This window comes from Phoenix dactylifera, chromosome 1, assembly GCF_051530095.1.
Source record: "Phoenix dactylifera cultivar Ajwa chromosome 1, Ajwa_hap1_PhDact_Kaust_v1.1, whole genome shotgun sequence".
NCBI classification, from domain to species: domain Eukaryota; kingdom Viridiplantae; phylum Streptophyta; class Magnoliopsida; order Arecales; family Arecaceae; genus Phoenix; species Phoenix dactylifera.
Genome location: NC_143190.1, coordinates 68,704,547 through 68,732,454, shown reverse-complemented (window position 1 = coordinate 68,732,454; position 27,908 = coordinate 68,704,547). Strand labels below are relative to the sequence as shown.

Here is a 27,908-nt window from a genome sequence, read left to right as displayed (position 1 = left end):
AAAAAATATTTACACAAATTTAAATTTTTAAAAGAGTATTTATAAAAAAAATTCTATTATAAACTGTGGTGTCAATCACTAGCCGTCTGATCCACAAGATCCCATCAAGAAGGCAACAATCAACAGCCCGGTAAACCACGGCACAAGATCCCATCAAGCAGCGCTTTCGCCTTAATTTCATTCAAATTAAAGCCTCCCTGGCGCTTACGCTTGCGTGCTTCGCTCGGCCCATCCCACGTCGCGCCGTGCTTGAACCGAACGGAACCCTCGAGATCTCTGTCTCTTTCTCTCTCCAATAAAGGGAACACGGGAAGGGCTTTTTCCGGATTTATTAAAAAGGTCTCACTGCTCCTCTCCTTTATTTTTAGTGTTCTTTTTGGATCGAAACCGCCTTTCCGCCATGGCCTCGCGGAGGCGGACCTTGCTCAAAGTTATCGTCCTCGGCGACAGCGGGTAAGTTTCTTCCCTTGATTCCTCTTTCCGAGTTCTTTCGGTTATCGATTCGCGGGATATTCTATCGATCTAGCTTTGAATCGATGCGATTTCTAGGGTTCGGAGATGCGCCTTGGTCTCGCGGTCTCTTTCTTTCTTCTTAACCTAGTGTTCTTTTTCTTTTTCTTTTATTTTGTTGTTGTTCTCTAACTATCCTATGCTTCTTGGTTTGATTGACAGTGTGGGGAAGACGTCGTTGATGAACCAGTATCCTTTCGCATGTCGTTCGTGACATTTCCTTTTTATATTTTTTTGATTAATTTCAGCTCTGATTTGTTGCGGGGTGCTTGTTGCGCTAGGGTTTTGGAGTGCGTGCGCTTTTGGAGGCAATGCAGATTTGCTTAGGGTTTTCATATTCTATTTGCTAAAATAAAATTTGCTCTTTTTTAAATTTTCAACAAAAAATCTTGTTCGTTGTTGCAAATTTAGAGGGACTGTGGAATTATGAGCTAGGGTTTTATCTCGGCAACCTAGTATTTCTCGAAGAGTCCTATCGTTCTTTTGTTTCTTTTCTAGTTGTTATTTTAAATAAACGATGTAAACTTATATCAAGAACAATGCATATAATCTGAAAAAAAAAGTTATCGTTTTATTTTGTTCCGTTGCTGCACCTTTGCAGTTCCTCTTCTGTACATGAATCCTGGTCTGCTTAAATGTATTAGTCTGGCATAGCTCTTAAATATGTCAGTCTTGTGGTCATACTTGTTGAAACTTTAATTATGTTTTATCGTCCTAGTGGGCTTGACTTTTAGTTTAGATACGTACACAAGAAGTTCAGCCAGCAATATAAAGCAACAATCGGTGCTGATTTTGTTACTAAGGAGATTCTTGTTGATGACAGACTTGTCACCTTGCAAGTGAGCTCTTAATTCTCATTCTATTTGGTACTTATTCCTTTTTTTTAAAAATAATTTTTTTTTCAAGTTTTATGTCCAACTTTTGATGTTTGCCTCTTTGGTAGATCTGGGATACTGCAGGACAGGAAAGGTTTCAGAGTCTTGGCGTCGCATTTTACAGAGGGGCAGATTGCTGTGCACTGGTCTATGATGTGAATGTTCTTAGGTCATTTGACACTCTTGACAACTGGCACGAGGAGTTTCTTAACCAGGTTTGCAATGCTTTAGTAATGTACTGTTTTTTTGCTTCTTTTGCCTTAGCTAGTTATCTTTGCACCTACTTCCTTTTCCCCTCCTCCTTATGATTCTAAATCTTACCTTATATAGCTTTTCTCTTAGGGGCATTTACTGTAACAACCCAAGACCTCACCCAAAATGGCTAGCCGGAAGGTATTATTTGGATTCCTTGATCCTGTATAAGTACCCAAGATCTACCCAGCGAATAACCGATGTGGGACTAAACACACGCCCGCACGGGTCCTCACATACTCCCCCCGTTCAAGCCCTGACGTCCTCGTCAGGCTAAGGGTTCATATCTATTCAAATCTAATCATAAACACCACGATTGGCCCGTGATCAGCCCAAATAGATCCGTGCTGCAGTGTCCCCTAGTCCACATAGGTTATGGGCCGGGTCCGCTCTGATACCATTTGTACCAACCCAAGACCAAATGGCTAGCCGGAAGGTATTATTTGGATTCCTTGATCCTGTATAAGTACCCAAGATCTACCCAGCGAATAACCGATGTGGGACTAAACACACGCCCGCACGGGTCCTCACATTTACATTGGCTCATGCTCTGTTGAGATATCCTTTTGCCCTCTTGAAAACTGATAGGCATGCCCATATATGGTAGAAAGTGAAAAGAGTCTGATATACCATTTTAGTCTTCTTTATCAGTTTGAATTTTGTTCTAGGTATTTTTCATTACTACACTTTTTTCTGATCAATCTCTTTGAAGATTTCTTGGATCTTATCGAATAGAATTAAATATATTTTGCAAAGAATTTGTGACTTCAAGGGTAAATTGGAAAGAAATTAGCAGTTGTCTTTGAATATCAATATCATGGATTAGAGGCATCAAGGACAGTGCGGTGGTTTCTATCTATAAAGCAACACAAAAACTCTAAGTGCACCCATGATTTATAGAATCTGTTTTATGTCATCAGAAATTATACACAACTTGATCAGTCACTGAGATATTAATTTGAGGGTCTTTAAGAAATCTAGAAATTTAATCAGGATTTGTTTTCATCCTTATTTTATTATTGTTTCCATTTGAGAAAGTAAAAAGAATGTTAACTTGCTTTTATTGGTCATGCTTATGAATGGAATTTCAGAGGTGGCTGGTAAGGGTTTATGAGAGCAAGAGAATGTTTTACCCTGATCAATAATAGTCATGAAGTGCAATATTGGACATGGCCTTCTCCTTCTTAGCTTCTTAAAAAAAAGGTTCAAGACTCCTAAGTCTTTTCAGCCATTTCTACTTCCAGCTGCCTAGGACATACTGAAAAACCACCATGCTTCTGGCCTCTCGAAGGCCTATAGAACCAGAGTTCCTTGCGAATTCTTTTTACCCCACTGTGGCCCATTATGTACACCAATATCCATCTCGTGACATCATCTCCATTATATTCTTATCATTCAAGTCTCATCCTTAAGCTGAGAATAAACCCAACCTTCAAAGAGTGGCAAGGCCTCTGAAGCAAGGTTGATCGTACCGGTACCGGACTCCGTACCGATGCCGCACTAGATAGGCGTACCGAGTGTCGGTATGGTACGGTACGGTACGGTATGCAGTACACTAGGCGTTACCGATACTGATGTACCAGTACTGGTACGGTACATCCGGTACCGACCGGTACCGAGTGGTACAGTATACCATGTCTGAAAGATGTGCTCAATATCCTCCTCCTCCCTCATCCAATTTTTGGGGACATCTCAACCTTCATCCTTCCTGCAGCATTCATGGAATTGGCTAGAATGTGGCCTCCACCATTCAAGTTTTTATACAAATAGCTAAAGTTTTGGAGTAACACAATTTCCAATCCATTTGTAACTACACTCTCTATCCAATTGGTTTCCAGCTCTTCAAAATTTTCCTATTACATCCAATTTGAAGTGGCCTACTTCCCCGACCTGACCTTTCATCTCTCTAATGAGTAGAAATGGAGATTTTCAATGCTGCCACCTCTTTAATCTAATTCCTTTTCACTGATTGTTTTTGCCAAACAGGATATCAATGTTGCACTTAACTTCTCGGTAGACAATTTCAGCTACATACAACTATAAAGGAATCTGTCTTAGTTAAACATCTTACAGAAGACATATACTTTGCTGCCTAATGTCGCACAAAATATCATCAGTGGTTTCTCTAACACTCATCCAAGCAGCTGATTATGTGTGCCTTCTTGCGAAGTTATCATTTTAAACTTCATATTTCTGTCTAACCAATTGGCACCCAAGACTGTCTGGCTCTAGGTTCACTTTTGCTGATCATTTGAAGAATTTTAATTTTCTCTCTAATTCTTTACTAAAGATTATATTTCCATATAAAGATAGACCACCTTTGACATGGTACCTACTTATAAGTATCAACTTATCTGCCTACTTAGGTGCCACTTGTACCTGTTGGCACTTTTTTGTCATCCTAATTGGATTTTTATCCCTTCTTGTTTACTGCAGTTATCAGCATTCTTTATTTTTAGTCTTGTTAAATGGTCAACTGTTTAGACCTTTGATGATGGGTGCAGGGAAATAATTCTAACCAGAAAAGTTTTGTTGTATGACAACTTGAGAAAATTTCACTGTACGTTGATGTTAAGATTTTCTGCTACTTGAATATTGTAAGAGGCATTCATGGTTCTTATTGATTTTTGTCTAAGCTCCATTGTGGTAAGACCATTGGTAGGGTTTCAAATGGGCCTGGTCAACCTATGACCCAACCTGGTCCAGACCCGATGGATTGGATTGGGCTTAAAAAGCGGACCCAATCTAAATTCCAAGTTGGGTTTGGGTCTTATATTTTTTCGACCCGACCTAACTTGACTCGGCTTGTATACCATACAAGTCTAATTTAGGTCAACAAAAATGGGCCCGACTCAAACCAAATGTAATCCAGCCCAACCCAAAAACCTGAATCATATAAACTTCTTCCTCCTTCAGTCTAAACATCTTTCCCAGTTCATTGAATGAATTGTCATTTAAACTAACTCTTCTTTTTCATCTCAACAACTACATCTCCTTGCATCTATTTTCACTTAATTGTATTTAAATCGCATTTGATTGTTTGTTTTGGTGGCTTCTTATTTGCAATGTCGTCAAGTATAGCAATATATATTTTAAAAATCATAGTTTATAGGCTTAAGAATGATCAGTTACCTAGATAAAAGTACACGTTTTTGAATTTAAGTTGACTCTTTTTAGTTTTGTTGAAATTTTTAATAATTTTATATCCAATTTTAATTATTATGTTTAGCTTTCAAAGAATATCTAGATGCTTGACTTGAATTGCGAACTCAACTCAAACTCGAACATTTCGGGTTGGATCCAGGTCATACATGACGCTGAACCAACCTAATCTGATAGGTAATAGGTTGGGTCCAAGTCCAAAATCATGAGCCGAGCATGAAATCAAGTTAGGTTAGGGTCAAGCATGCCTTGGTCCAACTTGACCCATTTGTAGCCCTAACTATTTGGCATGGTGATTGGATGGACAGACTTATTCAGCTTGATCCTGATATGCTCCTAAGCATGTGACAACATTTCAATTGATGGAGTGATGAGTCTTATCTGATGTTTTCTCATCCCACAGGTGTTTTAAACGTGTTCTCATTTCTAGACTCATCATGTGTTAACAGATTATGTTGGCTTTGTGGATCAAACATGTCATGATTATGGCTCGACCAAGTCTTAAGTCTGAGTGCAGTTACAGACTATCAATGGCTTGAATTTAACTCAATCATTGTTTGTAGAAGCTAATAGTTTCATAGAACTTATCCTTAATATGACATATTCATGAAAACAATTACCATGTGATCACAAAAAGTGAACTAAATTATCATCCAAATTAAACTTTTACTAGTTTACATCTCATAAACCCAAACCAAAACAAGATCCACTCACATATATGTGCATAAAAAAGGCTGTCTCAATGCATGAGGCTTCGGTCATTGTAGGGTCTAGGGAAGGTCCCCATGGGGAGAGGTTGGTTTCATGTTTCGAACCCATGATACCCATATCATAGTGGAGCAACCTTACCTCCGCACATAAGTCCTTTTAAGGTAGTGGGTCTAGTATCTACATAAAAGTACTTCAAACTTTTTAATAGGCTAACCCCACAAGTCTCCACATAGGAAATAGAATGTGAGTGACACGTCTCAGTAAGTAGCTAAACATAGTGAACAAAGTAGGGTCAAGTATATTAAAATGATGGAAGTAATAAAAGTTGGCGCTTAATGATACTCAAACAATTATAAAATGACATTTTCAAGGAGCCTCTCAAAATAGATACATTTTCAAGATGGCTTATTTTGAAACACTGACAATAAGAAGAGTTAACATTTACCAATGCATTATGCATTTTACGGTGAAAACACTAGAATACACTTGAAATAACTTTCTAGAATCAAGTTGATACCAATTGGTTAGCAACCAACTATTATTTCTGCTGGTTAAGGGTTCACTAATGACCAACTATTATGCTCATTGGTTAGGGTTCATTGGAAACCAACTATTGTAGCCGTTGGTCAAGGGTTCAATGCCTAATGAGATGTTTCAATTCAATCCATAAATATTGAACTTTTCAGAAGACAAGGATAGATACAATCAGATTTTCATAAAATAGCAAAAATTGCTGAAATTAAGATCAGTTAGGTGATTCAAACTCAAATTGGAGCCAAGGATTTAGAAGTAATTGTGAGTAAAGAGATTGAAGGAACATGATTTTGAAATCCAGACCATGAACAATGGCTTAAATAGTATGACGCTATTATGTAAGTGTACTTGCATTCATATGTATATCAGATCCAAAAACCTTTGTAACACCAATTCTGCATTTGCCAATCCTCATCACTTCTTTCTTCATTTCCTCTTTTTTTGTTCTTTAGTTGCCTACCCGAAGGGTTATAATGATCTTCTGACAATAATGGTAGAACACTGGAACCTCCTCCCCTGATATATCAAGCTCATTTTAGTATGCATGCATCCAATAAAAAGTAAATGCTAGGTGTCAGCATTTAGAAACTTAGTTGTTGATTCATAAAGCACAAGATGACAATTCAATAAATAAGCAAGGATGTCGCGAGCATGAGGTGACGGTTTAGTGGATAAGTATAAACTGAGAAGCATGAGATGGCAATTGGATGGATAAATATAAGGTGGCAAGCATGGTGGCAATTGGATTGTTGCAAGCATGAAATGGCACTTCAGTGGATAAGTATGAGGTGGCACTAAGGGTGTGCAAGAAACCTACTGAACTGTGAACCCATCTTGAATCGGTCTCTTCAAATCAATTTATATCCATTTTTTTAAAAATTTGGTTTGGTTTTAGTTTGAGTTTCTAAAAATATGATTCAAAACGACCCGACCCAACCCGACCTATGTGTATGTATGTATGTATGTGTGTATGTATGTATATATATCTATATCTATCTATCTATCTATATATATATATATATATATATATATATATATATATATATATATATATATTCAAACTGATCTAACCCGACCCATATATGTCTATATATATAAATTTCAATTTTTAATTTTTTTCATATATTTTTCTATATATAAATTAGAATTTTTATGTTTAGACTTAGCTCAGCCCATTTAGTCCAGTCCATTGAATATTAACCCTATATAAAATAGATTTTTTTATATTTAAACTTAGCCCAGCCCATTAAATATCAACATGATAAACTAAATCGAATTTTTCGGGTCAGTTTCAAGTGGTTTTTGTAGATTGCTGGTTTGATTTTGGTTTTAGTTTTAGGAAACTAGTTTAAATCAGTTTGATTTCAGGTTTAGCTCCAAAATGACATGTGCACACCCCTAGGTGGGACTTTAATGGATAAGATTTGACAAGCACAAGGTATCCTAATTCTTTCGTATTTGCAACCTAGTCATTAAATTTTCTTATTTGTATTTTAGTCCTAAGGTCCTATATATTTCCAGAACAACCTTGCACAAATAATATATTTCCAAGTGGATCAACATGTACACGTTGATATCGTATGATTTATCTATGCCCGCATTGAAGGAATGTCGAATCATCCCAAACCAGGTGGTTTAAGGCGTACTAAACCTGACCGAGGTCGATTCGGCTCCCGAACTGAACCTTTTTTTATAAAAACCTCTCTCGATTTTGTCCCTCTCTCTTGATTTCTCTCTCCCGATCTCTTGATTCCCGTCTTTCTATCTCCCTCTTGATTCTGGTCTCCTGATTTTCCTTTTCCCTCGCCCCTCTCTCTCGATGCTGCGCCATCGCCAGCGGCTCTACGACGATGCTGGCTCTGTGATGATGATGCCGGCTAGGGCCCGTGATGATGTATGCCTCTCTCTTTTCCTCTCCTCCCCCTCCCCCTTCTCTCCCTCCCTCTTTCTCCTTCTTAGTCCTCTCCCTTCCTCTCCTTCGTTCCCATACACCTTGGTTTGGTACAGTATGTACCAATGTTGTATTGAATTGGTCACGGACCGGTACATCTCCTTGTACCCATTCGGAGAACCTTTCTCACATGTACCATTCGCTGTATGTAAGATATTAAGGTGCTAAGGTATTGCAGGACATCTAATTTTGGACCGTGTTCTTAACATTGGTCTTTTTCTGATCATCCTCCTTGTTAACTATAACTGCTTATCATCCAAGATAAGAAGGCATTTCTATTTGTTTTGTTTTCTCCTGACCTAATGTTCCCTTAATGGTTGGTAAACCCCAAGAACTAAGATTATACTAGATTTCAACCTTGAGTGCCATATTTAATGTCCCTAGAGAGAATGGCAACGAGAATCACTTAAAAATGATTAGTCTCATAGTTGCCATGTAGTGTGAAAATATAAAAAGGTTATAAACCATCATGTGCATATTTTGTTGCTTGGATTATGTCCGACATATAGGTAGATATGTGTATTATACATAATTCAGTATCCCCCCCCCCCCAAACCAAAAAAAAAAAAAAATTCAGACTTTCGTTTCAGCATGCCTTTTCTATATTGAATAATGTTCATTTTTCCCTTGGGTTATTATATTTTCATGATTGTGCTCCTTATTTCCAGAGACAGTTTGAAAGTGCATAAAATTAGTTTCCTGTGGGAAACACCTACCTTGGTCTTTAGGTGAACTTTTTTCTGGTATATGTGTTAGGATTTCATCACATTGGCTCTCAGCATGATTGGATACTTTAATTTGTAAATACATTTCCTTTAATTGATTGCTAGATTGATGAATATTGTATGAAGGAACTCTCTTATAGTTCGTTACCGTTGGACCACTGTAGCTGGTAGTTTGTGCAGCTTGTCATATTCCACCCCATTCCTTAGCCTGTTTAATTTTTCTTTTCTTCTTCTTCTTTTTTTTTTTTTTTGAAGTACCCCATAACTCCTGCTAAGTCACTTGGTCAAGTATGTCCTGGGAAGTGACAAACCTTATGTATGTACTGCTTGGAGGTCTAACTTAATGATTTTTTAGTATAAGTAGTGTTTTGGATTGCTTTAATCATGAAACCGAAACCCTATGGTTACAGATTTGAATCCTTGACTCTGAATTTTGGTTTGGTCACTTTACTTGCTCCAATGTCGAGCAACACTAGCCTTCATGCATTTTTGTAGGTTATGGTTGTGCATTCTATTTTCTAACTGCTATTAATATGCTATGATTCTGCAGGCAAGCCCATCAGATCCTAAAACATTTCCATTTATTTTACTTGGAAACAAGATTGATGTAGATGGTGGGAACAGCAGAGTGGTAAGGATTGACTTTCAATTGTGGGTCTCAAGTTGGTCATATACCTTTGGTGTTCTTACCCTTTTCACTTCTATAGGTTTCTGAGAAAAAAGCAAAAGAGTGGTGTGCTTCTAAAGGAAACATACCTTATTTTGAAACTTCGGCAAAAGAGGATTATAATGTTGATGCTGCCTTCCTTTGTGTCGCTAAACTTGCTCTAGAGCATGATCGTGATCAGGACATGTAAGTAAACCATCTGTTTTTTATGTGCATGGTTGACTTTGTTTCTACAAATCTGATTGTGTTGCTTTAAATTTTAGTTGCTGCCTATCGATGTAATCTATAGGACCTTTGTCTAGTTTAGTCTACTACGTCCAATCAGTCAATATTTCCTTGTGGATTGTATATGGCAATGGTGCATTTCCAGTGAACTAATCACTGGTGGTTGCTGATAATAGATATTGTTGAAGTTTATTCTTATATATGGATTTCTTCTGGCATGCTATGTGCAACTGATCTTGGACTATTTTGAAATCATGATTATAAAAAGCTCTGCTTCTCATGTGCATGAGTGATTGCCCTTAACTGGTAAGAGCTGGACTATGGACCATGCTTCGGTTATCTTTTGGTTTACAAGGTTAGCAATTTTGTTAGATGTGAACGCTGGAACAAGCACAAAGAAGCAGTGATCTTTTATTTTTTTTGGAAAAAAAATGGAGGAAAGAAGGAGAGAGAATAATGGTGTAATTGATTTGCTGTTAAATATCAAATATCTGGATAAGCATGAAGAATAATGATATCTGAATTAATGACAAGTTTAAATCACGGGGTATCAGTTAAATGATGAGCTTGGTCAGTATAATCCCAGTAATCCAGGTGAAATTTCATTGATTTTCATGGGGGTCGGGGGTCGGGGGCATGGGGGTCGGTGGGGTTAGGGCAGTACACAAGGCTTATGCCATTGCTGGGTCTTGGGAGGGTATAGATGTATGCAGCCTTATCCGTATGTTCGAGGCTGTTTCTTTGTTTCGAACCTGTAACCTCCAGCTCCACAATGGAGGAGCAACCTTTCCATTGTGCCAAAGCTTGCCTGTCACTTATAAGTTTATGAACATGGAAAGACATATATGCTAACAATATTATGACTACAATTTCTGCTTTATTATCATCGTGTTTTCTAAACTATTATCATGAAGTGGACCCCAACTTTTCTCACCTGTTAGTGGATGGTACAAGCCAATACAGGTATCATACGGCTCTCCGATGTCTAGTTTGTTTTTCAGAGTTTATCAACATATTCAGTAGGCTCATAAAGTAATAACACTTCCAATCATTACCTACTTGTAAATGATGCTCTTTTTTTATAGATCAGATCGTCTGATGTTTTATTTTATTTTATTGATTAGCAGTATAAATAACTTTATTAGATAATCATGCAGAATTGTAAGGCATAAGGGTGGCAAGTATCTTCCCTCAATTAAATAAATATAAATGACTGTTTCGCAGCTTTTGAATGTATTGCTTATGTTTTGCATTTTTAATCTCTTCGACATTGCTTAGCACATCTTTTTAATGAATTCGTGCTTTATTGATACATATATATATTTGTTTGCAGATACTTCCAAAACATTCCGGAACCTATTTCAGAAACAGAGCAGAGCAGAGGATGTGCCTGTTAGCATGCGCTGTTACAGCATTCATAAATCAAATTCTTTGTGCCCCCTTTTTTTCTGCTGATTGATCGAGATATTGCTTATTTGATTTAAGGATGCTGCCCATTTCTGTTCTTTGGTGCACTTGTACACTATATTCCTATATTGAGATCATTGTATGAGTTTCTAGTTTTGATCGCTGAGTGATTTGTAGGAAAGGGGAAACAAGGAAAGAATGGAGATGTAGAAAGCAACATGGGGTGGCACAGTGGGGGACCATCTGTATTTCAGGTTCTGGCGATGTCTGTTGCTCCTGTGGATGCTTGCCTGCTGCTGCTTCATTTGTTGGCGATGCTAAACAATTGACCGAAAATATGATCATTTGGTTTGTTGCTTGTTTGATTCATTGTTTGTGCTGTACAATGGATTGGTCGCTGAATCAGAAATGTTGTTTCCATTTTGCTGTGTTCATTCTTTAAATCATGCCCTCGTGTGGTTTGAAAAGTCACCATGTTGGGTTTTACTTGTTTACAATTTCCAGGGCGGGAATTGCTTCTGTTTTTTTCCCCTTTATTTTTCCCAGTAAAGCAGCAGCATTTTAATTTTTTGCAGAATCTGAATGTCTACTGTATATAAAACATTTCAGCAGTTTCAGGACATTCAGGCTATGGTACGAGGCGAGGCGATTTGGTGTTTCAGTGAGGGCATGTTTAGCTAATGGGCTACGGATTAGATAGTCTTGTATCACTCTGGGAGCATCCTCTGAGTCGAAAAAAACAACAGAAGAAAAAAAGAACTTTTTAGAGTACTCTGTGGATACATATATTTCAGCTGTTAAATTTCATCTGAAATACTTGTCACACTACAAATGGCTTTGAGTCTCCGTAAACCGTGTGTGGCTATCAAAGGAGCTCATGTTGATGCAACCGCATTACAGGCTTGGCTGGGTCTCACGATCAAGTTGAGTACCGACTGGCGTTGCTCGTTAGACGTGCCAAAATGTCTGCTTCTAGGTGGGGGTGCCGCGAGTTGGGTCTGGCTCGATTGTGCTGATACATGCTTTGAAATGCGAGGCATATACAGATGCATGTCGAAGAAAAGGGGAGGTAGTAGCTATCCAATTGGTAGATCATATGACGCCATTTATGGCAGTTCCAAGAATTAGCAGCTTATGACCATATATATATATATATCTGGAGGGATCAAGAAGAGAGAGAGATGCACCGACTGTAAGATGCAGCACCAGGGCTAATGTGGTTATGTACTCCCTCGTACGTCGTGATCACATAGTTTGAATCTCCAGGGTCTCTTTCCACTCTCTTCTTTACGGAACAACCCTGGCTGGAGCAGCGGTAGTAATTCCTGCAAGCATACATATTTTTTTCAATGATTTCTCCACGGTGGAAAAAAGCACACCAAACCATGCTAAAGAGCAAATAATCAGAACGGATGGCAGCAAAAAGTTTTATTGGCTTTGGATAAACAGTTCGGTAATGATATATAAGACTACGCCGGATTACGTGAGAACAAATGAAGAATCGTAAGCTGATAACATAAATAAATAATGGGAGAATGATTAATTAGTCATGGTTATGATGGGAGCAATTTATAGAACATGCATGCTGGTGTCTCATATTTGATTCGAGAACCTAAAATCTAATAATGAAGTTTTGTTTCTCTCAAAAGAATGACAATTTATTAGTTGAGCTCATGCCACTCAATGTGTTAGTTTACAAGAAAACGAAAAAGATCTAGCGAAATTTGCAACCCATACCTTGGATTCGGGCTGTTCTTCACCGACTTCTTTCCATACTTCCGCCATTTGAACCCATCATCCAGTATCTCCACCGCGGATTTCATTCTAAACCCAATCCTACACCCGGCGTCCAGTTTCATCCTCTTCATCTCACCCCCACATAGCCTAAATCACCAAAATCAAATGAATGGATTTCGTAAGATGAGAGCTCCATGCATCTACCAACATCAAGAGAAAAAAGAGAAGAAAACAAAACGAGATCAATTTAATCAAAAGCATATCCGAACGCATACATCGCTCTATGTTTCGTGCTGTCTCCACTGGATTCCCCGGTGACTTCCACCGGAGCAATCACTGTCGGTAGCTGCAGCTCTTCAAACAAACCTTCATCAACGAACGCCATGCGATCAGAATATTCGAGCACTGATTGGTTGGTGGAGTTTGCCGAGATGAAATCCCAGCAATCGTAGCCGGTCGAGTCGTTTGACAGCAGAAGAGAAGAGTGGAGCATGGTGGCATCTGAAAGCTCCATTAAAGCTGCCATAACTTGCGAAGTGACCCTGAAATATTTGTGGCCTTTTCTCCATCTTATATAGTGCTTATCTTCTAATCAGCACATGCATGGCTCCAGGGAAGTTTCCTACCATGGTGGCGAGAAGGTTCTTTGATGTTGCTACCAGTTGCATCCGATGTGATGTTCGATAACCTGAAGTCAAAAGATCTAGGTTTCCTATATGGGAGTGTAACTACTAGGGTTATTTGACGAGGACTAAAGGTCCGAATTATCAATTGCTTTTTATTGGTGTACATGTCAAACTCAAACGCTCTCCACCATGGTGAAGTCTGTTTGGCTGCGAAACTACGATGCTTCCACTCCCTTTCTTTTTTCAGCACGGGTACGTAAAAGATGAGAAGCACGTATACTCCATGACTAAAGAAAAAAAAAGAAATTAAAGTATGCCTGAGCCACCTCCCCATTTGTTACGAGGTCGCCAAGAATGGCATAGTTGTGGAACGGCTCTTGAATTTTATGATTCATTTTAGTGTTTTGTGCATGGTGATATATCTGTTTCTTTACGATCTAATTTATAGTAAGTAGATTTTTTTTTTCCCTGGGACGGCGGTATCATACAAAACGTGTACGGATACAACCAAGAAAATTAAAAAGCAGTACATCCCGAAGAGTATTGGGCACCTCCACCTCGCCCACCCATAAGTGGTCCTCCGAGTGGTTGGTGACAAAGGATGCCACCCAATCGGCCGCCCCATTGGCTTTTCGAAAAATATGCAGCGCCTGAATAGCCATTCTATCGCAAACCATGGCCTTGATGTCCCTCAGCAGCGGATGGTAATTGCCGACCCCTCCCGAGACCTGCTGGATCACCCAATGATCGTCGCGGAATCCCCCTGTAGAAGGACCTCCCTCACTCTCATAATATGCCACATACAACATAGTCTCGACCAGGCCACTCGCAACTCCGCCCCCGGCACCAAGGTATCAAACAACTGGCAACCCTGCGCAGCAATCACTCTGGAGTCCGGGCCTTAAAGTAATCAAAACTAGTAAAATTGTGGTTAACAGGTAAAACCACACCCAATTGATGGGATAACATATGTAGGACTACAGGTTTCTGTTGACGAAGGTAACGACTTCTACTAAGGAACAAAGCAGTCTATTTCCTTGAAATTTCCATGTTTGATAGGGACTTCAAAGCGATGCCCGTCCGGATCAGTAATCGCAGCACGACCTCAGATTACAAGTCTTGTTTTGTTTTAGGAATGTCAAGAAGGACCCACCAACAGCCAACATGAATCCTCCGAAAAACCTATATACCAACGAGGGAGACGAAAGAAGTCGCCGCCTTCATCAATTGCCTTCTCCTTTTCCGACCTTCCGAGAAGAAGGGGTTTGGGATGACTTGGACACCAGCCGGCGATGGTATGAGACGCCTCATGGGATATAGGTTAGAAGTTTCCTCGATCCTCAAGGGAGGAATGCTGTTGTTTGGCAGTAAATGTGGGTCCATAAACAATATGCTATTTGTGGGGTCCATCACAGATTAGTATTTTCTTGTTTGAGATTAGAAGGGGCTAATCCCTATCTTACTCCTCAGGAATAACTCTAATCCGAATCGAACCCACGTTTTATTTTGCCCGAGTAGCAAGAGGTGGAACCATCCAAATTAAAATTTGGTGGTGGAGTTCATCGAATGGTAACTCTAATCCGAATCGAACCGGGTCCATAAATAATATGCTATATGGGATCCATCACAGATTAGGTTTTCTTATTTGAGATTAGAAGAAGCTAATCCCTATCTTACTCCTCGGGAAGAATTCTAATCCGAATTGAAGCCATGATCTATTTTGCCCGAGTAGCAAGAGGTGGTACCATCCAAATTAAAATTTGGCGGTGGAGTACTGTTCATCGAATATTAACTCTAATTCGAATCGAACCGGGTCCATAAATAATACGCTTATGGGATCCATCACATATTAGGTTTTCTCATTTGAGATTAGAAGAGGCTAATCCCTATCTTACTCCTCGGAAAGAACTCTAATCCGAATCGAACCCACGATCTATTTTGCCCGAGTAGCAAGAGGTTGGTACCATCCAAATTATAATTTAGCGGTGGAGTTCATCGAATATTAATGTGCCCATCCTAGATTTATGCAGAGTCCTTGTGCGCCGACCTAACATGTAACTTATCCTAATGCAAAACCATGTTCATGATTATTTGATGCAGTATCATGTTTGTAAATAGAAAGCTCATTGTATCTTTTGAAATACAATATAGTTTTGTGAGCTAATATGGGAAACATCATAGAGATTCCAATGTATGTAGATGACTCTGCTATAGCTAACCAGTTGCACTCGTCCTCTATCTGAGTGAGTTTCATCTTTAGGGTCTTAGGAGGTGTTTTCCATTGTCCGTGCTTACAAAACTATAATTAGTAGTTCTCCTACTAATATTCTCAAATTAAAAAAATAAAAAGAAAAACATTACTCTTAATTCATAATTTAAGATACATTAATATATAATTTATTCACTTAGCACAGTTTTGAAAGAGATTTCTCATGCATGCAAGAGTCATAATTAATATTGTATATGTCAAGTGCAAGCAAAAATGCACCATTGTTGTGTAGAGTGCAGACCTTACTTGAAAACCGTGCATACTGTAGAAAATTAAAATCGCAGCGGAAGATGCATGCACGGTCGTTTATCTCATGAACAAAATAAAAATCGTTCGTAGATAGTTTCACCTTTGATGGTTGAAACCCTCTTTCTTTCAATCAACTCTTTGATTGCTTTTGAGAGAAAAAAGAAGGATGAAGGGAGAGAAGGAGGGCCGCCTCTTCTTTTCTTTTTCTTTCTTGCGGTGGAGGAAGGATAGGGAAGAAAGGAGGCCGCATGCACACCAAAGAAAAAGATAGGAGGGGGCCGGCCCCTTCTTCCTTTTTTATTTGGATGCCCTAGGCATGGAGCTCCTAAAAATTAAGAGCTCACGCCTAGCCCAAGTCAAATTAGGAGGGGCACACGCCCCTCCTCTCTTTTGGGCTCATGCATGCTCCAAACCAAATTAAGTAGGGGCGTGCGGCCAAACTTATTTTGGGTACATGAATCCTACTCTAAGGAGGATTAGATGACCACAAAGAGTCCTTATCCGATAAGGACTTTTAATCCTTATCCTTTAGATCATGACTCAATTAGGATTCTAGGAGTCCTACTCCAAGTAGTCTCTTATAATTTTCAGTTCTAATCTAATTAGGACTCTAGGAGTCCTACTCCAAGTATCTAGAGTCCTACTCCAAGTAGGACTCTTAAACCTTATCTAATAAGGTCAAGCCCAATTGATTCAATCAAATTGCAATCCAATTGCAATTATTCCTTCTTCAACTCACTAACTCTTAGTGGGTTAAACCAATTATCAATCAAATTGATAATCATAATCTATTGTGATTCCAAATCAATATCCAATCATCGGATCGATCAAAACATCTAATGTGTGTGACCCCATAGGTTATATTCTGTCTGGTAGTGAGACATATTATGATCCCTATCACAATATCATTGAAAACTTCTTTCAATTGGTTGGAACAATTCCAACTCATCTCACCAGAGATTATTGACCATCAAGATAATCCCTATGAGTCTCACCATCTACTAGTGACACCTAGCAGCATGTAGTGGCAATCCAGCAGAATAGAATAGATGAACCTCTAGGTGCAGTTATCGTATAGTACAGTTCTTCTATCGTAGATCTCCACAAGACGGAGGTCATGGATAACTCGTCAAACCTCATCATCTGTCATATGTCAAGATTTATTCAACTTTAGTTCGAGAGCGGAAAACTCCTTTTATACTGTACATACTGCCTCGGCCGAGGTATTTCAAACTCTGTCTCATAAATCACATAGGACCACTCATTATCTACCAAGGTCAATAGATTCCATGTAGGTGTACACCCTACTCCTACAGTGAACCTACTGCAGCCAATCTGCACCATAAGGACCCATATGGCTAGAGACCATGTATATATACAGTCAAACTATAGCAACCTTACTGTAAATAGCCGAGGCACTATAGTTCAAAGAACCAGTCATACTACTGCAACATCAAGTAAGTCACTGACGAGTGAATAGATATCCAAGTGACTTCTTGCTTTGGTCATGTTCGGTACCCTTGTTCTCTAACAAGCACCTGCACTATCACTTCAATGTCCCTACACTGTGGACTCGAGACTAGTCTTATTAATTCAATCACCGTCCTCGTGATGATCCATCGATCAGGAACATTTAGGAATTAATCACCAATGACATGGGGTCAAATTCTCAACTCTTAAGAATATGTATCATCATCTTATTAATTTCTTGAATAATTCATGGACACATACACAACATGAATGAAAAAAATGCCCAATATTATTAAATAATAACAAAGTCAAGTACAAAACTATGTCCGAAAATAAATAATATGTCAGCCAGATTGGCTTCTAAGGCATACATCTAACAATGCAGATCTTACTTAAAGAGGCATGTAATATATTGGTAAATGCGCTCCATGAAAAATTCAAGTTAAAGAACATGCCGAACTTGCCAGGTGTTTGCTAAAAATTTTCGACCAGGCACTTGTCCAGCAATGTCCTGCATAAATACTACATGGCATATACGAAAAAGATACTTATATAAACTATGAAAAAATACTGTTAATGCAGCCTTTTTTACATTAACAATATGCTGGATTGTGATAGCTCGGCCACTTTTTAAAGCCGGCTATCAATTTGAAGTCAACCATTCGCTTCTCGTTTGAAATTTGAAAATCGCATCGAGGAGGCAAATCATTAAGAATTTGTTTGACTCATGGAATTTTCTTTTTCATTGAGATATTTTTTTTCTAGAAAGCTGATTCTTAAAAATATGATGCCTAAAAAAATAATTTTTGTATGTTTGGTTACCATAAAAAAGTGGCATATTCTAAAGTGTCTTATGTTTAGTTGATCAACATATATTTTTCTGAAAAAATTATGTAAAATATCTGTTATACCCTTAATAAAGAAAAAGATCTTATCGACTAATTTTGAGGCCTAAAGGTAGTTTTGGAAAGAAAAAAAAAAGATCTCAATTCTTAATTCGTAGGAAAGCAGCTTGTCTATGTTCATAGTGAGTTTTTCTTTCTTATGAAATATAGTAATCTTATTTTCATCTCTCTCCTTTAAAAACTCCAACCAAACAAAAAATTTTTCTTTATTTTTTTTCTTAACTATACTTTCATATTTTATTTTTTGTGAACCAAATGAATCCTAAAAATAGGAGACTGCTGACCAAGGAACCTGCTTAGAAGAACACTTCTTTGTTAAAGTTGAGCATCTTTTTAAGAAGAAATTTGAGGGTTGAAAATGTTGGTCAGTGTTGATGTGATGTATTATTTAGTACATGAGACAAAAAAGTTCCTATTGAGACGTGCATGGCCATAAAGATCATAGCTTCACATGAAAATGTGAACGTCTAATATGAGATTTGACGAAGCTTTCAAAAAATGGTGACAATATTATCAAAACATTACTTGTTAGTGGTCTTTCATTCTAGATATCATAATTGACCTAATTGGATTAAAGTCTAGTCCGCTCTAAACCTTTAACAGAGTTTTTAGAAGTAGAACTGTTGGAAGTAGAGCCTTCTGAAGTAGAGCTTTTATAAAAAGTTGTTTGCTGTTTGGTAACTACATTTCTAAAGTGTTGTGACACTTTAACATGTGTTTGGTAAACAAACTCAAAAATTATTTTTGTATGACAAAATGACCATAAAGGACATTACATAATATTATACAACAGATCATAATAAAATATAATATGTATTAATACATAAATATATGATATAGTATAATATAACTGTAGTATAATATAATATCATTATAATATAGTACTATATGCATACTATAGGATAATAATATAATATAATATTAAATTATTTAACATAACATATTAATGTATTATGATATAATGTAATATAATATTATATTTATAGTATAATACATTAATGAAGATATAAAATATTATAATTGTCAGTATAAATTAATTTTTCATAATATAACATAATATTAAATTATTTAACATAATATATTAATGTATTATGATATAATGTAATATAATATAATATTTATAGTATAATACAATAATAAAGTTATATAATATTATAATTATTAGCATAAATTAGTTTTCCATAATATAACATAATATTAAATTATTTAAGGTAACATATTAATGTATTATGATATAATGTAATATAATATTATATTTATAGTATAATACAATAATAAAGATATGAAATATTTTAATTATTAGCATAAATTAATTTTTCACCCTTCTCATGACTATTTATCTCTCTAACAAATTTTCTAGATAGGTGATAAAATTGGTTAAACAATTATTAATATTTTTATTTATTTATTTATTTTTCTCTTTTTTTTTCTTTTTTTTTTCTTTTCTTTTCCTTCCCTTCTTTCTTCTTCTTCCTTCCCGAAGCTTCTCCCCTCTTAGCTTCTTTCTTTCTTCTCTTCCCCTCTCCCTTTTTCCTCCCTTGCCTCACTTATCCCATGCAGTCATGGAAGGGGCGATCAAGCTCCCGGCGACACGACGACAGGAAGGTGGGCGGTGAAGCCGGAGGGAGAAGCTTCGGGGGAGAGGCGATCAAGGGAGAAGGAGCGGCAGAGGAGGATGGAGAAGAGGCGGAGGGCATCGGGGGCGGTGGCGGAGGGGAGGGAGCGGCAGAGGAGGAGGGAGAAGATGCGGAGGGCATCGAGGGAGAGGGAGCAGCAGAGAAGGGAGAAGTGGCGGAGGGCGTCGGGGGCGGCGGGGGGCGGGGGGCGGGGGGGGGGGGGGGGGGGAGAGGGAGAGGGCCTTAAGGGTGACATTAAAGAGGGGGAGGGAGGGGGATGGGTGGGAGAGGAAGAAGCGGCGATGGAGTATTTTGGGGAGAAAAAAAAAAATTAAAATGGAGGGTATTTTGGTAAAAAAACAGCTTTCCGACAAAACTCAAAATAGTTTTTTCGGAAAGCTCCAAATTAGAGCTTCTCCCAAAAAGCTATTTTTAGCTTTTTGAAAAAGCTAAAACAACTTTTCGAAATTTTTACTAAATATTATTTTTTATCTAAAAGTATTTTTGAAGGGCCAGAAAATGCTTTTTGGCCCTCTAAAAGCTCCTCCAAACGGAGCTTAAGAAATGCATAAAGTATTTCCTTATCATCCACTGTTCTTCTCGCTTTGGTTTTCTTTGCTTTGGTCAATGACTATTTGAGTATGAACATCATGTAAGAGCGTCTATACAAATCAAAGAGCTAAGATTTACTTTGTTTAATCCATGTTGAAGGCCACCTATCTCCTTTGCAACGCAATTAGCCTTCTAGCAATATGTTCCATGTCTCAAGGGGACATGTTAGTGGTACCATGCATCCATATTTGATATGGTCCAGACTAGACTGAAGACCTCATCTCATGCATCAACCTGATCGAAAATATACAACTTAGGAAAGTCACCGTATATAATATTCGTATGTGTGGGATCTGCTATGTATCTGATAAGGACTCATTTGATCTGCAAAAAAAAGAAGAAAAAAAAAGTGTGGTCAACAAAAAAATGAAAAAATACTTTAATATTTGGCCGTAGTTATTAAAGAAGAGAATGAGAAAGTAAATTTTTTATAAAAATAAGATTTTCATATTTTATGAAAAAAAATCATATAGAACATGAGAAAATTCAATAATTTTCATCGATTGAAAAATAGAATATTTTTTTTCTAAAAATGACATTAAATTTCTAGATAAAATAGAATAAGATCTTTTTCTTTATTAAAAATATAATAAATATTTTATATATTTTTTAAAAAAATAGATGCTCAACCAAATATAATTTATTCTACAATGTATCGTTTTTTTATGGCCATCCAAATATGCAAAAATTACGGGTATCATACATTCAGCCATCAACTTTTTATTTATTATTATTATTATTATTATTATTTTTGCAAACCAAACAAGCTTTTAATCCAGTGTGCCCGTGGGACGGCTCCTTGGGATGATGACACTCTAGTGGGGCAGATACCTTACGATTTTGGTTACCTCAGCAGCCGTCCCGGCGGCTACTTACTTTTCAATCCAACCCATCAAATCATCATCCAACGGATAGAAACGTGCACTCCGTGCCAAAAGGAGTCTTCCCAGGCGGCGTGCCGGGAAATCATTTGGCGGGTCCCACCACCAAGTCGAGCCCACCTATTTCAGATAGGATAAGGGTCCCACAATCATGTAGCACACGTGTCATCTTTTGAGAGGGCTTGCACCAGAATCTTAAGTGGCCGAAGAGTCCCCACGTCATAAGCGCCGGCGACTCTGGAATCGCCAAGTCGAGCACGTCGCGGCGATGAATGGTGGCAGCAGCGGCAACAAAGAAGCTTCCAGTTTAGGCGAAGGAAGCTCGGTGGAAGGGGTGGCCCATTGATACATACGAACAAATCTAGATTTCTCCACCAAAATTATGTGTTCTAATTTATGTGCACATATCCGGCACTATATATATGGGAAGCTATGCGTTAGGAGATCATGGCGGCTGTGGGAACTCCATTGTATGGCCAGGCCAATATGGCCTACTTCTCTTCCCTAGCTGGACAAGGGAGTGGCTCGGTCTATGATGATCTCCAATCCGACCAACCGGCGGCATTCGATCTCTCCGATTACATCTCGTTGTATGAGGGCTTGCCGCCGGCTTCATTTGGGCAACCGGAAAGTACTGCAGTTCCTCCCATGGTGGTAGATGCCGACCACACTGCAAGCCAGATTAGTGGAAGCAACTTAACTACTAGTAGCAGTAGTAGTACTAGAAGGTAAGTATAATTAGATTCATTACTTCACCAGGCTTTTTTTTCCCCATGAATTCTGACGCACTAATGGTTTAGTTGTGACCATGCGAATGGTTTGGAAATGCAGGAGTGGAGTGGAGAGTCTGAGAATGGTCGAAGGGTCCAGGATCGCATTCAGGACGAAGTCGGAGGTTGAGATCCTGAACGACGGGTTCAAGTGGCGCAAGTATGGGAAAAAGTCTGTGAAGAACAGCCCCAATCCAAGGTATACGAAGTGAGAAGTCTTAAAGAATTCTGCTTCTGGTGATGAGAAGTTCCCATGTTCTTAATTACAATGGAACTGAGCCATTGCACCAGTAAAGGATCGAGTTTCGTTTTGTCTTTCAATAAACAGAAACAAAACTAGAGGATTGGAATTCTAATAACCCCTTTTCTTTGAAGAAAAATAGCATGCGTAAAGCATTCTAGTGATCACCGTAATTTAAATTCCTTGCCTTCAGTTTGTCTCTGAGAATTAGAATATATAGCTTAACTAAGTGCTAGCTCTCTCTTTTACTTGATTGATTGGTCAGGAACTACTACCGTTGCTCAACTGAGGGCTGCCCGGTGAAGAAGAGGGTAGAAAGAGACAAAGAAGACCCAAGCTATGTGATAACCACCTACGAGGGGACGCACAACCACATGAGTCCCGGTGTTGTTTACTACACGACCCAAGACGACGCCTCAGGCCGGTTTTATGTGGCCGGTTGCGGATTGCCTCTAGATTCATGAAAACCTGAACGCAGTTGCTTCACAAGCCAGAGTACTCAAATCTGGCTGCAGATATATAGCCTCCAGCGAAGCAACTGCAATGCTTTTTTTTTTTTTTTTGTTGTTGTTGCTGAAGTACGGCTGCATATGCTTTTCAATTCTCGTGCAAATGATTAGCTTGGCTTGGCTTGTGGAATGAAACTTTTTCTTGCACCAATTTAGTCTGAGATTTTCGTTCTTGCAGCCATAGTAAGTTAATTAATTAAACTCTTTAATTTTTCTCTCTATTTATAAATTGAAAGCAAAAGTATGGATTTTTATGATAGTTCCATCATTTCTTTGATTCGAGATATCAACAACGATCTAAACTTCTACTTTAGCTACAAGCATTTCAAACTCTCAATGGTACTTAATTATCCTGGCAACGAGGATTCATGCCTTCTTTGAAAGGGCAACATTATTATTCCCTTTGAGGGTGGCTTGGAACCTAAGAGGTGATAATACTTTGACATCTTGCTGTTGTTTGAGCAAGAACTTAACTTATATATATATAATTATGTTAGCCCAATAATGAATTTAATATATATTAGAGTGTGTAGTGTCCATTTTCTAAGCCCACCAAGAGAATTTTTCTCCATTTCCTTTTTTTTTTTTTAAGCAAAATCGTTCAAAGAGATCTTAAGAATTGATTGATGGATTCATGAAATAGCTCAATATAAATTAACAACAATCACAATACATTGGAATAATCTGCAAGTACCACAATTTTGTCACCTAATGTTGATTAAGTTATGGTATTTGGTGACCCAAATAACTAAATGAAATCATGGAAAAGTCTTAAGAGAGTAAAAAAATCATACCATCGGATCTACATTTCTATACATCGAGCACTTTAGGTGTTTGTGTTATTGCTCCTTTTTTGGTCAAGAAGACATGCTTTAGTGTACTTCATCCATTTAATAAAAAATACCTAAACTCTTTGAAAGACTTGATGCTCAAAGTCAAAATAATGGAAATTTCTATTTAGCGTTCGTCAAACTAATATTATTTTACAATCTTTGAAGAGTCAACCTTGTCCTTATTTTTATTCTTATGTTTCTAAATGTGTTGAATGTGCTCCAAAAAAAAAAAAAAATGAAACAAACCCTTTCACACACATCTTGCAAATATTGTAATAATAACTTTCTTGTAGCATCTCAATAAGAATCAAAGAGGAGAGAGGCTTTTATCACACAAAAAAATATAAAAATATTATTTAACATAATCTTCACTATTATAATGCAAATCCGGCAGCTGTTAGCTTTATTTAAACTAAACTAAACCATATAAACACTTTTTAATAATAAATAAATTAGTTTTTTTTTTCTCCTAAGAAAGAGAGACAAGAAAAGAGGACAGATATCAATTTAGCATAAATAAGTATAAAATTATTAACTAGATCTAATATTAGGAATAACTATTGACAATCTCTCCATGCGTGCATCTCACGTGCCGAGAACTCCTCTAAATAAAAAAGAAAAGAAATGTGGGCCCCACAGGATAAGCCCCTTCCGCTTCCATTGGCTCCGATGGGATTTGCCATTAGGCGGTGGAAAAACCGATGAAGGAGGGGGGGAAGTAGAGGAGAAGACGCCCGTGGCTGCGCATCGACGCCACTGACCTAATCTTAATCTCGCCGAAACCCCGAAGAAAATGGCGGCGTCAACGATGTCCTCCGCCGCCGCCGCCGCCACCTACTCTTCTTCCCTCTCCCCCTCCTCTTCTCTCTCCTCCAAGAGCAAACCCCTCAAGATCCTCGCCATGGCCTCCAGAAAGAAGGTATCTTTCTTGCCCACCCCTCAAGCTTCTCGAACGGGCCAATTTCTGATCTCTTATACCGTATGTTACTAACCCTAATCCCATTTTGGATTGCAGGTGAATAGGTACGACGGGAATTGGGCGAAGCAGTGGTACGGGGCGGGGATCTTCGTGGAGGGCAGCGAGGAGGTGAGCGTGGACGTGGTCAAGAAGCTTGAGGAGCGCAAGGTCCTCAGCGGCGTTGAGAAGGCTGGCCTCCTCTCCAAGGCCGAGCAGCTCGGCTTCACGCTCTCCTCCATCGAGAAGCTCGGGTTCTTCTCCAAGGCAGAGGAGCTCGGCCTCCTCAGCTTCCTCGAGAGGGCCGCCGGTGTCTCCCCCTCCGTCCTCGCCTCGGTGTCGCTGCCGCTCTTGCTCGCTGCCGTCGCCGCCGTTGTCCTTATCCCCGACGACTCCGCCGCGCTCGTGGCCGCGCAGGTCGTCGTCGCCGCCGCCCTCTTGATCGGCGCCGTCGGGCTCTTCGTGGGGTCGGTCTTGTTGGGCGGGCTACAAGAGTCCGACTGAAGGGCGACGAAGCCAGTTCTCCGCGGTGTACGTCCGAAGTGGTATTCTTCGATAGACTACTCCCTTGGGTTTTGCTCTATTTATTTTTTTAATAAATATATTATAGTTGTGCTGTTACGGAATTATTTGTATCAACTTTTATGCTCATAATGCTTATAAATGATGCTAGTTTCTAAGAATTCATTCGTTCTACTCTCAATTAAATATTAATTGCCAGTACATAGATAATAACACAACATTTGGAATTGAAATCCTAAGGTTGTATATGTCTTTACTTGGCGATTTTAACTTTTAAGCAAGACTGTTTTGTTTAAGATCATCTAGTAGGCAACTTCTAGTGCTGTTTTCCTTTTGAACATATCAGCCTCTATGAGCGAGTGATTACATTTAACTCTATGCATAAGCCTGATAGTGCCCTTTAGGAATGTGAACGCCCCCTCCCAAGAGACCATTACTTGACATTCTTTCTTACCTTCAGTCAGGCATTGGTGATTAGTAGTTGCTGCTATAGTATTGAAAGAGTACTCATAATAGAGTCAGGGCACCTCTCTTAGGTTATGATATATAATGTAACAGCCATTATATGTACATTAGAACCGTTTTAACATCATTAAGTCATGGTAGGATGTCTGTTATCTGATTTTTTTTTTTTTTTTTTTTGAGTGTTACGTTGCCTCAACCAATGTAATGAATGCTTGGGAATGACAATCTTTACATCACCTTGCTGAAAAAAGTGAAACCAAATATCAGGGTTGGGACAGGGCTGGATCGTTATGGTTATGCTACTTAACCTTGTGGAGAAAATGACTAGTACCTCCAACAAGAAACTATTGAATGGAGCCAGGGCCACATAAATGGCCAATATGATGCCATGGCAACATTCAATGGGCAACTCATTCGCAACATTGTGAGCAAGCTTGCTAAAATAAGATCCAAGCAGGGAGTAGTTCTCTAAGATTTGAGCAGAGGGGTGACAGATTGGAGGGGGAGAATTTTTAGTTAGTGGACTTGCAAACAGTTATAGAATTCTAGGAAACCAAGTGAGAAGGTAGCCTATATTACAAATCCGAGTTAGAGGGTTCTTCCTTAGGATTATGATTATGTAAACATTCAAATCTTAGAAATCTTACATGGATGATCATGTACAAGTCATCGCAATGCATGTTTAGAAATCAAAATGGGGTTGACTTTCGATTTTCTGCATAGACCATTCATTGTGCAGAACAGATTACAAATAGAAAAAAGAGGGCAGGCAGGGGGGACAACAAAACATCGTAAGCAATGCTTTTCTTTCCCCTGCAGGATGAGATCATAGAAGGCAACATGGTGATAATATTTATTGATGGATGAAGTATCCTAGGAAGACCAAAATTCGCCCAAATGCTGTAATAAGCAGTAGGCTCCTCCCTTCCTAATTGTAGAGGTCATGTGAATGTGCCTCATTTCTGAGCTCAGTCCTTAACCCGCAATGTAGAATCTTCAACTGAATAAAGAATTGCAACCTGCATGGACAACAATTGATATACTAGCTTATATTTCAGAGTTTCTTTCCCTGACACTTTTACCCTAATCCACCACTAGCTTATACTACTTCACAAAAGTATCTTTGAGGTCAGGAGGATGGTACATGTACATTATAAGCTGTGCTTGAAGGTCTGATATAGGATCTTCTACTATCACATGATTGCTGTTAAATTTTTTGGAGCAAAAACACCACATCGATTCAACTTGTTGTAGCAAAAACTTTGTGCCACATAGCCCAAGAGAAACTTTTTAATGCAGGACTTTCCCCAAGAAAATACCATGTAAGTTTGTACTCAGATCACCCAGCTTAAGACTTTGACTGGTTGAACTTCTGATCTTGATCAGAATATTCAGGACCAGCTAGGGCGGGTCTTCACTTGCAAACTATCATTTAGCCTACCTTCTGCTTCCAATTGAGTGCTGGCATATGCGCCAACCAAGATAAGGTGTCAGACTTGAGATATTTGACAAAGGCATGCTCTGTTAACTCTCTAAGAACCAAGATAAAGCTACAAGTGCTCTGATCTGCACCAACCAAAATAATGTGTCAGCTTCCAGATGTTTGATAATAAAACGAAATCCTGCTCTATTAACCATTTAACCCCTCAGTACTCCCCTCCTTTTATATGGTTAGGTGGCCTGTCAGCAAGTTTGGAGGGCTATACCACAAGAAATAACCTTCCCCGTCCGAACCCCGACCACGATGAATCATGTTGGCTCCCTTCATCTAATACAATCATCAAGTGACATAAGCATTGAGGTTGCTGGCACCTTTGGTGTTGCCACTTTCACCCTTTTTTGGTAGGATTTGGTGCTGTTTCTTGTTTGTAATCTGCTTCTTTTTGTTGGCATCAAATCTATATAAATTGAGAGCACAGAACCTGCTAATTTTGTTGGCATTGACAAATAACTCGTTCACAAGCCTTCACAAGTGAATTTCTACTCCATTGATTTCTTTTGTATTAATAAAGAAGTATACTATGTTTATATCCCCAGTATACCTTTTAGGACCTCGTTTGGTTCGCGAAAAAAAATTTCTCACTGAAATGTTTTTCTTAGAAAGATGATTCTTGGGAAAATGATGTCTGAGAAAATAATTTTAGCATGTTTGGTTGATCATTAAAAAGTTACACATTGTAGAGTGGCTTATGTTTGGTTGGGCATTTACTTTTTGAAAAAATTGTATGA

General features: G+C 38.5%; 4 protein-coding genes across 4 annotated transcripts; 3 read left to right on the top strand and 1 right to left on the bottom strand.

Moving 5' to 3' along the window:
* Nucleotides 1–137: 137 nt before the first annotated feature.
* Nucleotides 138–11,439, top strand: LOC103723224 (ras-related protein Rab7). Its single transcript, XM_008814073.5, has 7 exons — nt 138–453; nt 673–699; nt 1,250–1,349; nt 1,454–1,600; nt 9,271–9,351; nt 9,428–9,573; nt 10,946–11,439. The coding sequence occupies exons 1-7, from the start codon at nt 401–403 to the stop codon at nt 11,007–11,009; spliced, it is 618 nt and encodes a 205-aa protein (XP_008812295.1). The 5' UTR covers nt 138–400; the 3' UTR covers nt 11,010–11,439.
* Nucleotides 11,440–12,707: 1,268 nt separating this feature from the next.
* LOC103723227 (putative WRKY transcription factor 51) lies at nt 12,708–13,282 on the bottom strand. The gene is made up of 2 exons (XM_008814077.4): nt 13,032–13,282; nt 12,708–12,903 (listed from the first exon to the last, which is right to left on the bottom strand). Exons 1-2 carry the CDS (start codon nt 13,280–13,282, stop codon nt 12,708–12,710), a joined length of 447 nt encoding a protein of 148 aa, XP_008812299.3.
* An 8,513-nt stretch (nt 13,283–21,795) lies between these two features.
* LOC103723223 (putative WRKY transcription factor 51) lies at nt 21,796–23,059 on the top strand. The gene is made up of 3 exons (XM_008814072.6): nt 21,796–22,112; nt 22,216–22,353; nt 22,661–23,059. Exons 1-3 carry the CDS (start codon nt 21,832–21,834, stop codon nt 22,857–22,859), a joined length of 618 nt encoding a protein of 205 aa, XP_008812294.2. The 5' UTR covers nt 21,796–21,831; the 3' UTR covers nt 22,860–23,059.
* Nucleotides 23,060–24,395: 1,336 nt separating this feature from the next.
* Nucleotides 24,396–25,375, top strand: LOC103723221 (uncharacterized). The gene is made up of 2 exons (XM_008814071.6): nt 24,396–24,656; nt 24,753–25,375. Exons 1-2 carry the CDS (start codon nt 24,531–24,533, stop codon nt 25,194–25,196), a joined length of 570 nt encoding a protein of 189 aa, XP_008812293.2. The 5' UTR covers nt 24,396–24,530; the 3' UTR covers nt 25,197–25,375.
* Nucleotides 25,376–27,908: the final 2,533 nt, after the last annotated feature.

What these genes read in the sequence shown, in the direction of transcription:
- LOC103723223 (XM_008814072.6), top strand. Translation starts at nt 21,832, where the DNA reads ATGGCGGCTGTGGGAACTCCATTGTATGGCCAGGCCAATATGGCCTAC. An exon ending in AGCAGTAGTAGTACTAGAAG is followed by an intron (nt 22,113 to 22,215) that starts GTAAGTATAATT and finishes TTGGAAATGCAG; the next exon opens with GAGTGGAGTGGAGAGTCTGA. An exon ending in AAGAACAGCCCCAATCCAAG is followed by an intron (nt 22,354 to 22,660) that starts GTATACGAAGTG and finishes TTGATTGGTCAG; the next exon opens with GAACTACTACCGTTGCTCAA.
- LOC103723224 (XM_008814073.5), top strand. Translation starts at nt 401, where the DNA reads ATGGCCTCGCGGAGGCGGACCTTGCTCAAAGTTATCGTCCTCGGCGAC. An exon ending in ATCGTCCTCGGCGACAGCGG is followed by an intron (nt 454 to 672) that starts GTAAGTTTCTTC and finishes TTTGATTGACAG; the next exon opens with TGTGGGGAAGACGTCGTTGA. An exon ending in ACAGACTTGTCACCTTGCAA is followed by an intron (nt 1,350 to 1,453) that starts GTGAGCTCTTAA and finishes CCTCTTTGGTAG; the next exon opens with ATCTGGGATACTGCAGGACA.
- LOC103723227 (XM_008814077.4), bottom strand. Translation starts at nt 13,282, where the DNA reads ATGGCAGCTTTAATGGAGCTTTCAGATGCCACCATGCTCCACTCTTCT. An exon ending in AGCACGAAACATAGAGCGAT is followed by an intron (nt 12,904 to 13,031) that starts GTATGCGTTCGG and finishes TTGGTGATTTAG; the next exon opens with GCTATGTGGGGGTGAGATGA.
- LOC103723221 (XM_008814071.6), top strand. Translation starts at nt 24,531, where the DNA reads ATGGCGGCGTCAACGATGTCCTCCGCCGCCGCCGCCGCCACCTACTCT. An exon ending in CCATGGCCTCCAGAAAGAAG is followed by an intron (nt 24,657 to 24,752) that starts GTATCTTTCTTG and finishes TTTGGATTGCAG; the next exon opens with GTGAATAGGTACGACGGGAA.